The following is a 15741-nucleotide window of genomic DNA, read 5'->3' on the forward strand; positions in this document are numbered from 1 at the left end:
CTTTGAATCTCACTGAACAAAAACCTTTAGCTAGGTAAAAAGTACTTTCAACTTCTCCTCTATGACCAAGACTTTGAAGGCCTTGAAGCCATTGAATCATCTCAAACATGTTCGGGATTCTTCCACTGAACCCAAATACAAGCGTTAGCTTAGCTTGCCTGGCTAACTGTTTTTTGATAAGTGTTGGTGGAATTGCTACAATAATAGCCTCGGCAACCTCCACCTGCTATGGCAAAGACTTTTTTAAAGCAGAAAAGGCCCAATCTGTCAACCCGTCTTCAACCAGCCCACTGTAATCTGTTTGGGAGCAAGTTCTTTAGGGCCGGACTCAATCATTTTGTTGACTTCCTTGAGCTCCTACTGAACTAGCTCTTGTATTCTGTACTTTTTTGAAATCTCCTTCACTCGACAACCCTTCTGTGATGAGCCTTTTCCATAATCCTTAGAATTAGGCCCCTTGAGTATGCTAGCAAACAAAATGCCTGGCCTGCAATCTGTAGATGCACTTGATACCTTATTTACGTTTGTACAGATGGGACCTTGGGGAACCCCGTCTTCGAGGGTTTTTACCTCGAATTTGAACCCTTCAGCTGAGCCCATTCCTCTCTCTTGTTTCCTCAGAGGGAACTTTTTCAATCGAGACAATTTTGTCCTCTTTCATGGTTAAGCCTTTGGCGAATTGGGGCTCGGCATTTTGGCATCATACCCCGGTCTCAAGACCGAGCCATCTCCTTCATCCATTAGTAGGGCTAACTCCATTTTGGGTATTTTACTCGCCCCTAGCATCTGTGAACATTTGACAATATCTTCGCTTATGGCCAGAGAGCATCGAGTACCATTACCAAGTGACGCAGACTTACAATACTTGATTAAACTCAAGACCTTAAGGGCAAGATAATAATCGCTCTATCAAACAGGTACTAAACACCTTCCCTCTTAGACAATAATCGCAAGGAGTCAAAAAGGTTATAAGGGAGATAATAACTCTAAGCTTTCTTGATAATAACTCCAAGCTAGATACTACGATGACTTTGAGAAGCAAACTAACAATCGCTAAAGTAGATCACCAAAAAGCATAAGCATGCAATAATGATCGCGATTATTATCGCAAGGATAATAATCGCGCTGAAAAAGGTGAGGCTCAGGCTCTTATGTAGCAAGCATCCAGCGCTAAGCCCCTGCCAAGAAAGAGCTCGCACAGGGCACACCTACTACACTCAGTCCGTAGTGCTCCTTCCCATGCTCGCTTGCAACTCCCATAAACCAAAACCCTTGCAAACCTCCCGATCTACATCTCCTAGCACTGATTTGCATAGATACCCTCCCACAAGACCTATTCACACTTGCTTAGTCCTCGCGACCTACTCACGCCTGCTCAAACCTGCTCACGCAATCAAAAACAAATGTTAACTATCTCTCATCGGAGCTACTTCATCCTATAGCATAGCAATGTCTTTTAACAAGAAAATTACAAGTATGTGCTAATGATTTTGGATTGTTTTTATTGAGCCGAATCTCCAAAGATGCGGGCATGATGAAGAAGTGTGAAAGTGGAAGAGCGCAAAATGGCAAGTGAGCATGGCAAGGGATGCAGGGCAGATGTTGCACAAAAAAGGCAGGGTAAGGTCGTTAAAAGCCGCATCACGTTTAGCTTGGCTACTGCTCTGCATGTAATGTTGGGGGAGAGAGAGAGAGAGAGAGAGAGAGAGAGAGAGAGAGAGAGAGAGAGAGAGAGAGAGAGAGAGAGAGAGAGAGAGGGCCTCCTTTCAATTATGAAGCAGTAGTCCCGCCATGTATTGTTGCAGCCAACTAGCTCAAAGGAACATTCCATTTAGGTCTTATATAACTATGGTTTTAGTTTCTTTAGCATTGTTTCTCTCTTCTTTGTGTGTGGGTTCGACTGTGTGCACCGACACCCTATCAAGAATGTGGCATTTCCATGGAAAAACATCGAGTTTCAAGGGTAGTTTAGCTAATGAGTGATAAGTCACTTCACGTAGGAAACTCCAATTAGAAGGTTGAAACAAGTCTAGTAGTACCTGGCCTTTCAACTGAGGTAATTGGTCATTGTCATGCTGAAAAACGATAGTAAATAGGTCCCTCAAAGGCATTGCCATTAGGAGAAAGTTGGACTCAATTTTGGGCCCTGTAAGAAGTTCCACGTTGGCTTAGAGAGAGAAAAATGAAAATGTTAAATTGTGCATTTTATGTGATACTTTTTTGCGCCAAATAAAGCCAAAATGACATTCTTTGGTAGGTAGCTGTAGTCTTTATCATTCTTATCCTTCATTCTCTTGTCAAGAATCCAACTAACCATATGACTAATGATTTGAAATGCCAACTTACAAGCATTCCCTCCAGAAACATAAGCCACACGAACTCTATCAACTCTAAACATGAGAATATAGCCTTCCCTCCCAAAACCTGAGATATTTCATGAGTTTCGAGTGTCTGTCTATTTCTCTATCAACTCTAGGAACGGAGAACGCTTCTTTTTCTAATGAAAACACCAATTTGAACTTGCAATCCTCAACCCCTTCATCTTCAACACTTACCCAAAGAAATAACTCACATCATGTTCATGTTGATGCATTGCAAAAGTACGGACTATTGCAGAAATGTAGGAGGGAGTCTATCTTATCTCAACGGGAGAAAGAACTTAGAAGGACAAACAAGGAGCATCATTTGGATTTGTGGACCGATGGGTCTATTTATCCAAAGGATCCTACGACAAATGTGCTACCTCCCTTCGCTAATATCACTAACCTCTTACATTTCACATGTGATGGCAAGGATGGGCTATTGGGATACACCGAACATTTGAAATGAGAGGATTGAATGCGGAAAGGCAAAGAAACCTCCTGGTGATGGAGAACATGCAGCTGAGGAAACTTAATGAAGCATGCTCTTGGAAGATTTCATCAAACAAAGAGACAATCCAAAGCCTTGAGAATAAGATCACAAGTTTGCAAGAGAAAGAGACCATCCTTGGTAGTCAGAAAAGAAAACGAGAACATCGAGAACATGAAGACTGGTAGTGGTGGCCTAAAAAAACGTATACGAGCTTTAAGGTAACTCAAAGTTTGTTTCTGCTTTTGTATCTTCAATGTGCTTCACTAAGAAACGGATACACTTTCCTATACATGATCATAACGCATGGTGCTTTTTTGGCAAGTCTTTACTGCATCCAAACTTAAACGGTGTAGGCTTCAATGCTGGAGTGCATTACAGCCGTCTAGTTCCAAAAGAAGTAGTTGAAGAGATGATAACTCAGAAAAAAATTTGTAAGTTGAAAGGGAGGCTCCTTACCTCATTCATGAATGAGAATCAGCTGGAACCAATGGAAGCCCAAGCAATACTTGATGAGAGTGGCATCTCGCAGATGGGATACATGACACTTTTCAAAGCATTAGCTAAAAAGTCTCAAAATAGGATCATTGTTGCCAAAGCCATCACATGTAAAGGCTGCTTGCCGGCACGTAAACGATGAGGTGTTTGAGAAACTTGGGTCACCATTCCATATTGAAGCAACGTTCTCAGGCAAGGGTGGCAGAGAGGTACATTTTAACGAGCACAACAACCTCTTTGTTGATCTTGAAGCATTGCAAAGGTATGCAGTTCACTTCTTTGACATCAGTCGAGAGGAGTGCAGTGGGGTTCTCAAGTTTGTTTTGAAGCTCGACGAGTGCGAGGTCCTGAAGAACAAGAAGCTAGAGAGAGTCACCATTACCCTCATGAACAGAGCTCTGGATCCATCAATAACAAAAGAGGATCCCCGATACTTCAGCGTGCAATCCGAAAACAACATTCTAACTCTAGGACCATTTCAGGTATACTAAGTTCACTCTATAATAACAAAAATATTGATTATTTGGTTGTTGATTTTTTGTTTTCATTTTTCATTGCAGGTTGATATGGAAGATTTTGAAATCCTCGATTGGGTTTTTTGTCAAACCCAAATTCCTTCTATCATCAGTGAACAAAGAAACGGAGTCGTTCTTTCAGTGGAAGGATTTGGTGACTATACAGTGGAATGGCACATGCCAGGTGACTTAAAGACTCTTAAGTGTATGTATAACATAACACACGGAACAGCTGTGGAAAATCTATCCTTATATTGCATGGCTGATGCACAATCTCTTGAGAGTGTGCAATGGAATAGAGCTCCCAACCAACATCTTCAAGACAAAAATTTTAGGCCAGTGCTTGATATTCCTCTGAGTAGATTTCACGTCTGTACACTTCATGCACTCTGTTGAATAATAGAAAAGGTGGTTCATTTGTACATATGTTTTGCATGGGCATTAAATCCAGAGAGTGAGTCAAAAAGAGTGATCAAATCATTAGAGGGAGTGCTCTCAGACAAGGGTTTACATGGAGGCAATGTCAAAATCGAAGAGGACCCTAAGATGTCTCAAAGTCGTTACAAAGTACCTAGGAAAGCACTGATAGGCAGCGTGAAGGCAAGAAGGTTTCTTGGGTTTAACCTCAAAGATTCAGATAAAGAAGAGAGGAGAAACATATTCAACAAATGAAAACAGTTACATAAAGTGGTTAAAGAGAATGTTGGTGGTGGGGAAATCCAAAATCACAAGGCGAACGTGTGGAAATCACTAGATAAAATTTTCCACTGCGTTGAGCAGCATTCTTGGGACCAAAGTAAGCTCACATTATTTCAAGCAACCTTGTTGGATTGGAAGAAGGCTTACCTTACAGAGTGGGGTGGGCAACATATTACACATTACATGGTGGGTTAGCATTCTACGTATACAAACAATATTTAAAATTGTATGCTACTCACCATTTTGTTTTATTTCAATGCAGCGCATATTGTTCAACCATGGTCCATATTTTGCCAAGACATATGGCTCACTATCAATATGGTCCACACAAGACATGGAGGAAAAAACCCACTACATTGCAAGAATAGGTTACTTTAAGCACAATAGACATGGGGGAGGAAAGGATAAGTCCAATAGCCTATTAGAGTTACACCAATGGACTTATAGACGACTTATTCATATAGCAAGGTAGAAGGAGCTTCTTAAGAGTTCCGAAATTACACGATCTTTACAATACATCCGCAAAGAGAAGAACAGATGGCTTGGGAAAATTCAAATACGGGGGAGTGCCATGCGAGGTGGCAATATTCACGAGTTGGGAGCGGGAGAAAATGGACCTGAGCCCATCGTTTTTATCTTCTTTGATGCACCTCCTTCTTCCTCACTCTGTACCTCTTCGATGTGCAAACTCTGTAGACAAGCTCGTTCCTCTGCTGATGGCAGCATCCCCACGGGCATTAAGCTTCTTCTTTCCCTCATAAATAGCCAATTGTTGTATGGATCTAAGCTCTCCGGGTCTTCTACCCCTGCAGCCAGAGCTTGAGCTATGTAGGACATGAAATAGGGTGCTTTGAGTGCTTGGCACCCATACCCAATGCCAAAGACGCGTAGAGCAAACTGTTTCTCAATCAAAATTAGTCTTTCTGCATTTAGTGGGAGGGGGTGCCCACCACACAATATTGTAATAACTTTCATTGCAAACAGTGGGAACTTTGCATTGTCCTCGGAGTATTCCTTGTGGTATATTATGATCTACAAAACAATATTAAAACGTTTATGGGTCGTAAGTGAGATGTACAATTTCCAAGTACTTAAATTGTTTCTACAAAACCTTTTTGTGGTTGAAATGCCCTATGTAGTGAGACAATGCCGCATCCTTGCCTTGTACTTTGGTGGCAAGCCCTTGCAGTGAGCCTCCCGCTCTTCTAAGTAAACTATCGTCATACACTAGCACCTGTCAAAAAAAAGATTAATCATGATATTTCATCACTAGGCCATCTCCAATAGCATTTGAATGCCTTTAAAAATCACCATCTGATTCTCGTCCATTTCCAACATCGACCTTCCCCACAAGTGAATAGACTGACTATTCATTGCTTGAGCTCTGGGTGCCACGGGCCTACCCATGTTTTCCAAGCCGAGTTATTTTGTTGTCGATTGAAACTGCTTATCTATTGGCAAATTGGCCTCTCCGGAATTCGCTTCATTGAATGTATCTTTGATCAATTGCCACCCTAAAGTGAACTGTGAGTCGTGGACAACTGTGTCAGCAATAAGATGTTGGTCCACTCCATCATCATCCACAAATCCCATGCTTGCCTCACAAAAAGTCACAATTACAGCTAGGCAATAGTCCTCCCATATATTTAGCTTTGCATGATATCTATGAGCAGAACGTAGTGGGTACGCTTGCCATATCAAAGCTGAGAGTGCAATTCAGAGGCAAAGTCATTTCCTTATTTGGGCTTTCTTGCTTGCACCCTAATGCTGCATTTGCAAGAGAAGCAAGAGTTAGACCGGCATCAAATGTTTCCTTTAATACCTCTACCCGCTCTTCTTATGGGTCAAACTGCACCTCCACATCCTCTACCTCTTCCTCCAGCGCCAATGGACAACTACGAAAGTTGTTGACTGGGAAGCCTCTGACTCACCATCTGTTTGCAAGTACAAGTAACAGACAAACCCGTGGTTGAATTCCACTAAGTGACACTTTTTTAAGTGCTTCATACACTTGTCTTGTACAAGCAGTGCATTGGAGGGACACTTTTCTAGAAAGCGATTCAGTCTCCTTGCCGCACTCTTGTCAAGGTCAAGGTCGGTTGGGTGCACATATCTCATGCCATCAATTGTCATGGAATTTTCACAAATGACTGCCTCATACTGTTGCAAATGGGTTTGTAGGTACTCAAATGAGCAATCTATGATCCTCTGTATAGAAAAATCTGCATTAAACATTGTTGATAGTTCTGGTACACAGTGATGAGCACGGGTGTTGTATAAGAACGTGAATATTTTTTCTTCACATGTATCCTCACCCACATTGTCCATCTCCAGGAATATGATCCCCATGACTGAAAGAAAAAGCAAGCCGGAATGACTATTCAAAATTGGTCTGTATTTGGTGTCATAACCAAGCGAATATTGAGCCTGGAGTATCCCTCAAGGTCTCTATTCACTTGGTTTTGTCCCGTGCGCTAATGTCATAATAGGTGACGTGACTAGAGTCAGCAGAACCAAGCGAATAGGAGCCCAATCACTCGGTATTGACTCATGTGTTTGTGGCAGTAGTGACAGCCCGCTGAAATATCTAAAGTCTAATCTCTGCCATTGATTCATGTTAGGCACGTTATCTCGCTTCTACCCGCTGATGTTCAGAACAAAATATATCTAATAGATCCGGTGATCTTGCCTATGCTGCAGAACAACGGAGTTTCCTTTTTGGCTCTGTTGGGCTGGTTTAGCAGAGTCAATTTTGATCTAGCGCGTTTTCTAGTCACTGCATACAATCAATCGTGACTTTCTTCTTGCCTTGTAAAAACCATGTTGGATTTAGGATCTCATTCCTCATCTTTGATGGTTTTGGTGTAGTGATTATTGGAGTCTATTGTTTTTTGACCTTGAAGATAAGATTGTCTACTACGCAAACTTCGAGCAAAGCAGGTTGTTTCATGATCGTGTAAAAATGTAAGGCACATCTAGATACATTTGAAAGTAGTATCTCTTTGTAATGTGTTACTGACTCAAGTGGTTATGTATGCAGTGCCGCAAAAAAATTTGTATGCTGTGTAGAGCATGTTTTGTTAGAACATGATCTACGGACTACCATCCAACATGAACGTGTCATCGTGCCCACATAGGTTGATGACTATAGCTGTGGTTGGTGAACTTTTTTGAATACCTTGTTGCTCCTCAATCAAATTTTGGATGTACCAAACGTAAGTAATCGTGTTGTTTGTTGCAACGTTTGTATTAAAAGAAGCAACATCTTTACTTACTTTCTTATCACACTTCTACAGGAACTTCAATTACTACACCCCCAACAATGTGCGACATTTTTTTGTAATGGCTATCCAGCATATTATAATCTCGGTAAACAGACGCACAAGAGAGAAAGGGGCGAGAGATGAGGAGTTCGAACAGGCTCGCATTGACGAAATGAAGTAGCGCTACCATTAGACTCGAGAGGAGGTTCGAAATATGCAAGAAGCAATCAATCAATATTATGCAGACACCACAGAAGTAGAGGAATGGGCTACATGTCAGCGACAAGAGCAAGAACAGAGGGAAGCTTCACAGGTGCAAGATGCATGGGAAGCCATGGAAGAGACCCATGATTTCAAACGATGCAAAAGGATGCCCGAGACCAGTGTTCCCCGAGGGAGAAGAAGCAACAACCGGAGAAGAGGGCAGGGAAGCAGTGGCAGCAATCGGGGGAGAGGGAAGGGGACCAGTGGCACCAACCGGGGGAGAGGACAGGGGAGCAGTAGCAAGGGAAGGGAGCAATAACTATCTCTCTTTGTATACATCTTGACAGAAACAACACAATTTGTAAAGTTTTGAGACAATGAAAAGTGTACATTTTTTAAACATTGTTTGAGCAGGACAAAATGTCTCTGTATTAGTTATTTTGAAGAGTACATCATGGTTTGCATGGCATCAAATCTCATTGCGTGCACAATGTATGTGACCTAGCTTTCGGTGGAAGCAATTAAGTGAAGTGTATTTGAGAGGGACTCCTTGCACAATGTTGTTTTCTCCTTGCGTCTTGGAATCTGAGAAGAAGAAAGAGTTAGATTCTATGTCTCAATGTATTAAAGACAATCAAAATTCATCCATTTAGTAAGCACCTTTCTATTGTTGAGACTAAATGCATACAATTCCGGCAAAAGAAGAAGTTCTTCACATGTAAGATCTACCCTGAACTGTGCAAGAGTTGTGCTTGACATTGTCTCCATCACAATAAGTAGGCTGCCTCGAAAATAGAGCTTTATTGATAAAGGTTTGTTCTCGAGGCTAGACTCTGTATCTTGGTCGAGTGGAATAAGCTGCCCACTAAAAAGATGATATCTAAAATAGAAAAACGACACTATGAAATTTTGAGAGCTTAGAATAAACTTGCAAATTATGGATTTCTTTTGCAAAGTACAAATTTTGCCCTGTGACTGTTTCCTATCCCAATTATCATCTAAAAAGTCCAAACAGCTGACAGACTTGCAAATAAACATTGTTGCTATAGTTCTTATTTGCTCATCGAATAAGAAATCTACAAACACTTCAAGAGGCATAAATAGTGCGAGCCGAACTATTTTTGTGGTAATTGAATACTTGAGGGACTTTTGTATATCCTGAAACAACCTATTCCTAAAGCTTTCACTAGTTTGCAAAGCTGACAAAGACCAATCCTTGCTGTCAAAGGATGGAAGTGATAACGGAGCTACACGATCCCAACCAAAGGAAGTTCTCGGTTCCAAATATGACACATCATAAAAGAATATTCCATTATCTGCAAGTTCCTTGTGTTGTCCTTGGTACATTTGCTCAATAAATGCATGGAAAGCATCAAAAATCCCAACTATGCTCTCAACTGGTTGCCAATCCGTCCTATTTGATGGATAAATATATGAAACATACCAAAGATAACATCCACCACTTAACCTTCGAATATAATCATGCACTAAGTGAGATGCTCAAAATAACTTACAGTAGGGTCGATGCCGTGGAAAACTTGGAGAAGATGTTTGAAACCTTAAGTCTGCATGCTAGAAAGCATGTTGTATGAGGACCTCTTTCACCCGCTTGCTTTGTGCACACACTTTAAACTCTTTAACTTGTCCCTTGAAAGCCTCCACGAAATCATTGCGTTGCCTCCTCTTCCTCCTCCTAGTTTGCAGTAGTACCCAACTTCAGCTAGTTATTCGAAATGGTATCCATGCTTGATCATCTGTACTGTAACTGTTAAAAATGCTAACAGAGTCAATGGTAGTGCTAGGCCTTCGAGAAGTAGTCATGGTGTGCACTAGAATACACAGAAAAGTTAGCGCAAATATGAAAAAGGGAAGAAAGTTTTGAGAGGGAACTAGAGCTACTCAAAGTCATATTTGGGCGGCAACATAGATACTAGATAGAGTCTTCAATGAAAGTTCTGAAATTCATCGGTACAGAGTTAGTACGACTTATGGCATTTATGTTTTGAAAGAGTGAAATTGTGAAATTTGATGAACAAAAATAATATTTTCTCCCTTTTTAAAAAGAGCTTGGCTCCAAAATGTCGATTCTCAACGTAACGTTAGCCTCTTCCTCATTGGTCGAACGCCACTCTCTCTCTAGACCTGAAAGGCCCAAAAGTGAGTCCAACTTTCTTTTAATGCCTAAGGGGGTTGGTAAACTTGGCCTCTTGGGGAGAGAAGACCTCTAATAGTTGGGGGAAAACTAAAGACAAAACTCGTGTGAGTGTATGGGTGAGAGAGAGAGAGAGAGAGAGAGAGAGAGAGAGAGAGTTTACGCTTCACAAGAATGTGGGCCCGAGATTACTTTTGACGCTTCTGCGAATATCTACGGTCCTTCACAGTCGAGGGTCACAAGGCAAGCGATCAGGACCATTCATCAACCGAACTTTTCTATGCAGAATCTAGCCAATAGCTCACGGATGGCAGCCACGCAAGCAGTGGGAAGAAAATCCGATAGTCTCCAACCAGTGTGCGCCAAATCAGCAACAAGAAGTGCTGCCAACTCAACACGCATAATCTATCCACGGAGCTGACTGTCGGCACCTCTTGATGTCCATAAACTCACTGTCGTGCAATTGATAAACTCTATTGGCCCTAATCCCCCTGACTGTGAAGGATGGGAATGGTCCCTAAGTGTCCCTAAGTGACCATTCCCTGTAATACTGCTCCCGTCAATGGATCCCCGCCTCCGCGGGTCACCATGCGATCACAATAATACAGAGAATGGTCACTCAGAGACCATTCCCTACACCATAATCCTCTCACTGTAGATCCCACCCTCCTATGTCCTTGTCACTTAGTCCCAAGGGGTAAGGGGGGAGGGAGAAAGAAAGAGAGAACAAATCTATTTTTTTTGGGCACAAATCGTATTTTCAACAGTTTAAATTTTCTTTTCTACAATACTTACTTAAAGTGAGTTAGATTAAGTTACGAAAACCAAAAATGATCATACACTTATCATGCTAATGATCATAAACATACTATGCACAGACCGTGCCATGGCATCACAACATAACAGACTAAAGGACATCGTCCCGGGAGCTTTTACTTTCTTTTCTCTCTCTACAAGGCCATTGTAATAGTTTAAAGTTTACTTTCTCTTTTGTTTGCATTTTGTTGCTCCATGATTGTTGAAAAAGATTGAAGCAGACTCCATTAATATATTTTCCGTACGTTACTGTCGAGGCGCCCAGCGAGGCCGTTGATCCTGAGATGACTCATAGAGCCCATGGAGCGAGGAAACCGTGCCTCCCGATTGCCATGTCGACTCTCGAGACCATGTGCACCACTACGCCAACACATGAGTGACGACAGCAGCAGCAACCGCCCGACGTGGGGGCCACTGCCGGTGGATTGATTGTGTGTGTGTGTACAGTGTGATTGTATATGTCTCTCAAATCTATGAGAGAGAGAGAGAGAGAGAGAGAGAGAGAGGGGATGCAAATTCTTGTGGAATAGCTGCTTCCTGAAGGCCAAGTTTTTGTGCCAGCAGGACAGATGTGCAACCTAATATGGTGCTGCTGAAGCACGCTTCGGTGAAGGAGACGTGGGTGCAGTAGCTGGCATGGCGGCCTGCACGTACAATGAGAGCTCTTCTTCATGTTCAAGGAGCAGCAGCTACACCTTCAATTATACAGAGGCCTCGGAGGAGGAGGAGGATGATCGACGGTTTGAGTGTCCTGTGTGCTGGGAAGGCTTCAACAGCAGCTCTCGGCTGCCCTACATTCTGTGGTGTGGGCATTCCCTCTGCAAAAGCTGTTTGCTGAGGCTGGAATGGGCAACGCTGGAGCTGCCTGTGGCTGCTGTCCAGCTGCCGCTCCTGATAGCGTGTCCATGGTGCCAAAGCTTGTCGGGCAGGCTGGTGTGGCGCCCATCCACCGCCAAACTCATTAAGTACCCGCGCCCTAATTATTCTCTGCTCTGGCTTCTTCAAAGGGCAGCTGTGGCCGGGCGCCCAATTAGGTACCATCATCGTCATCATCATGCTATCCTTAAAACGCCTTCAGAAGACGCGTCAGCTGATTATCAGCAAGCCCTCTCGACTCATCTCGCTAATTCATGGGAGCTCCCATCATCGCAGCCGCAATCGGAAGTGCTCTCTCTCCAGAGATGGTTGAGGAAGTTTAATGGTGGTTTGCTACTGGCCAAGGCCTTCCTGCTGCTGCTGCTTATTTTCATCGTATTCTGGGCTTTGCCTTTTTGCGCGCTTGTCCTCATGGTTCACCTCGTGGCTACTCTACTGTTAGCGTTTCCTGCATTTCTGGTGGTGTACTTTGCATCCCCCTCTTTGAGCTGGCTCTTCAGGGAGATTGTATCATAGCTGCTTCGCAGACAAATTGATACTTGTCCTTCTTACAGATGCTCTTAATTCTGTATCGCGATTCGAATGTAATGACAAAGCGGTCTCGTAGTCGCAGGTTTTGCTTGTTTGGTGATGATCTATCAAATTGAGTTTGTGTGTGTGTGTGTGTGTGTGTGTGTGAGAGAGAGAGAGAGAGAGAGTTTTGCTTGTTTGGTGATGATCTATCAAATTGAATGTGTGTGTGTGTGTGTGTGTGTGAGAGAGAGAGAGAGAGAGAGAGAGAGAGAGCGCTTCAGATAGGAGATTAATTGCAACGCTACCACGCCGATAGACTCAACTTAGGCTAGGTCACGCGAGGCTTAGTTTTTCGTAACTTAGGCCGATAGAATCTGACGTTGCGCAGCTTTTTGCAGTAGGCCACCGATTTAATAAGCTTACTATTTCATTTTCAGCATAGTTGAAAAACTATGCCGGTAGCTGGCCGATGTGCCCTTTGTTTCTCTCTCTTCGTTGCGCCTCAACCTCTCTCTCACTACTTGCGCTTCCTCATCATCGTAACAATTGTCTTACCTGCCATCGTTAGGCCTATCGAGGCTTACAGATAACTAAGCCTCGCGTGACCATAGCCTTATCAAGGTATTTGTAGCCTACAAGTAATAGTCTTTACAATATGTGTGAATTTCACCCATAACCTTCAGGTAAAACCTCTCATCAATTTAGCATAAAAGTTCTCTCCCCCTAATTAGCTCCTTGATTTAAGCACTGATTTAGACAGTGGTTCTTAATTTCATTTCTATAATTTGACCACTGAGCCGCCTGGCAGGTTTCACTTTGATGAAGTCTTTGCATCAAAACCAACCATCCCAAAGCAATTGTAGTCTATGCTTTCATTAGCATCTCTCTTTGTATCTTAGAGAGCTTCCATTACTACTTAAGCAACAATTGAAATTTGTAGCTCTACAATCTTGCGCTACAAGAGGTTCTTCATATTAGCGACGCTAGCAGTGCGACATTCAAAAGTTAAAATCCACGACGTCGTTAGGAGCGTCGCTATTTTTTTTGTTTCATAGCGATGCTGACAAGAGCAAAAAATAAATCGAGAGCGTAAAAAACTCAGATCTCAAAAAAATAAATCGAGAACGTCAAAAACTCAGATCTCAGATTTGAGTTTTGACGCTCTTGTGAAAGAGGTCTTCCTCTCCTTCTCTCTCTTCCCCCCCCCCTCTCCAACACACACACACACACACACACACACACATAAGGAGAAGAAGTATGCTCCTTTCCTCTCCTCCCTCTCATGTTCCCTTCCCCTCTTTCTCTCTCTCCCACTCAATCTCACTCACACACACACACACATTGTGTCTTTGAGAGAGAAAGAGAGAGAGAGAGAGAGAGAATGTACACACATGCATAAACAACACATACACACACATTGAATGCATATAGAGACGTCTATAACGACGGTCCCGTAGCGACGCTTTTAACGACGTCGGAGAGTAAAAAAACCCAATGTATTTCCATCGCTAAAAGCGTCACAAGTGCACATAACCTCTTGTAGTGTTGTGGCTAAGATTAAGCAAGGCAAACTCTTTGAGAGCACACCTCTGATCCTCAAATGTCTGTGGCTCATATTACTGGCAAGCATCAAAAGAATTTTGCAAAGAAACCAAACAATCCTCAACTACCTTGGAGAGATCCTCAACAATGCAAGCACACTTACAACAACAACAAAGGCCGCTATCATCTTTAAAAAATCAAACCTTTGCTCTAATGGTCATCGATATGGGCATGGTGAAGAGTATTGTCATCAACCCAAGAATCAACTAACATTTATAATCAACTCCCCATTTTCCTTCATCCCTATCCACATCCCCATCCATCTTACCATCAAGGGGGGACCAAGCCCTCATTGCCTTCTTCATCTATTTCTGGTCAACAAGCCCAATATGCTAAAATCTCTACATATGATACTAACACTCCTTATCCTATGCAACTCTATGCTATTAACATTATTACTCTATCAACCAATCTATGGCTACGAGATAATGGAACTACACATCATATGACCGTTCAATTCTCTTACTTACCTAATATCACTTACCTTGATCACCTGCTTGAGGTTTGTCTAGGAGATGACAATATCCAACATGTCGAAGCTTATGGATATATCATCATTGATATGCCCAATGGTCTTCACGATGCCCTCTCAAAGTTATACTATGTTCCTGGAATAAACACAAGTCTAATATTCCTCAGTGAGCTTCTTTCTATAGGAATTGAAATGGCATTTAATCATGAAGGTTGCAAGCTTCTAGCTAGAGACACCAATGGTCACCAAGTTAATCTACATGTCTTCAAAGTTGGTCGTCCCTATCCACTTGAGAACTACTCTAATATGCAATCCCTATCATGTGTTGTCAACGTCCCATTTTATAGAAAAAAATCCTCCGCAAATCTTCCACCATGTCTTGCATGAGCTCTCACAGTGCCAGCTTGCTCTAGGGCTTCCTAAACACATCCCAACGGTCTCATTTTCTGAAGGATGCATCTTTTCCAAAGCACACCATGCACATTTTACTATCACCACCTCACAAGCTTCATCATCACTTGATCCTATTTGCTCTTGTGTGTGTGGCCCCTTCCATGTATCACCTCGTATTGAAATAGAATACATCGTGGTGTTCATCATTGATTACAATGATCAAGTCTACAACGGCATACTATATGGTGGAGAAACTTGCAACTTTCACTTATTTTTGGAATTTTATAGTTGCAGTGAAAAAATATCAGATCCACTACAATATCAAAGTTCTCCGCAAAGGCAATTGTGAGGAATCCTCCTTTGAACAATTTTGGAATTTGATTCATGAAGCTAACAAATGGCATGGATATAGTATTCTTGCTCATCCTCGGTAGAATGGTCGATTACAACACAAGAATTAAACCTTAATTGAAGCTGAGTGTGTTGTGTTGCTATGACCTCACCTCAAAGAGACTCATTGGGAAGAGGCAACTGCTACTGCTTACTATCTTAGCCTCCTTGGTCATCTATCCTTGCCTCCACATATTTTTGCCTCAACAACAGATGGTAGTTATGCTCTTAGGGAGTCCAGTATGTAAGACTTGCATATATCTCGTGCGAACAAGAGGTATTTATAATATCCCTTATCTGTATATTTTCAAGTATTATTTTATATCCCTTATGTATGCATTTTTGTAAAAAACTAGCCCTCATGTATGAAAATTTTCACTTTTCTCAATTAAAAAACCCTTTATGTAAGTACATTTTTATGTAAATGTACCTAATTATAAATCCTTTCTTTTGTTTGCACGTGGTATCTTAAATATTACCTAGTGGATGCCTGGGGGT

The 15741-nt window shown here is 42.1% G+C and overlaps 2 protein-coding genes across 2 annotated transcripts; one reads left to right on the forward strand and one right to left on the reverse strand.

Moving 5' to 3' along the window:
• Nucleotides 1-8530: 8530 nt before the first annotated feature.
• On the reverse strand, nt 8531-9067 carry LOC147458544 (uncharacterized). Its single transcript, XM_086511864.1, has 2 exons — nt 8690-9067; nt 8531-8614 (listed from the first exon to the last, which is right to left on the reverse strand). Exons 1-2 carry the CDS (start codon nt 9065-9067, stop codon nt 8531-8533), a joined length of 462 nt encoding a protein of 153 aa, XP_086367990.1.
• A 2308-nt stretch (nt 9068-11375) lies between these two features.
• On the forward strand, nt 11376-12494 carry LOC147458545 (uncharacterized). Its single transcript, XM_086513198.1, has one exon. It carries the CDS (start codon nt 11634-11636, stop codon nt 12387-12389), a length of 756 nt encoding a protein of 251 aa, XP_086369324.1. The 5' UTR covers nt 11376-11633; the 3' UTR covers nt 12390-12494.
• The last annotated feature ends 3247 nt before the right edge of the window (nt 12495-15741 follow it).

Source organism: Adiantum capillus-veneris, chromosome 5 (assembly GCF_014529385.1).
Source record: "Adiantum capillus-veneris isolate H3 chromosome 5, ASM1452938v2, whole genome shotgun sequence".
Classification (NCBI taxonomy): Eukaryota; Viridiplantae; Streptophyta; class Polypodiopsida; order Polypodiales; family Pteridaceae; genus Adiantum; species Adiantum capillus-veneris.

Excerpts from the sequence above, each read along its gene's own strand:
- LOC147458544 (XM_086511864.1), bottom strand. The coding sequence starts at position 9,067 with ATGTTTATTTGCAAGTCTGTCAGCTGTTTGGACTTTTTAGATGATAAT. Across the intron at positions 8,615-8,689 it reads TTAGTCTCAACAATAGAAAG|ATTCCAAGACGCAAGGAGAA; the intron begins GTGCTTACTAAA and ends TCTTCTTCTCAG.
- LOC147458545 (XM_086513198.1), top strand. The coding sequence starts at position 11,634 with ATGGCGGCCTGCACGTACAATGAGAGCTCTTCTTCATGTTCAAGGAGC.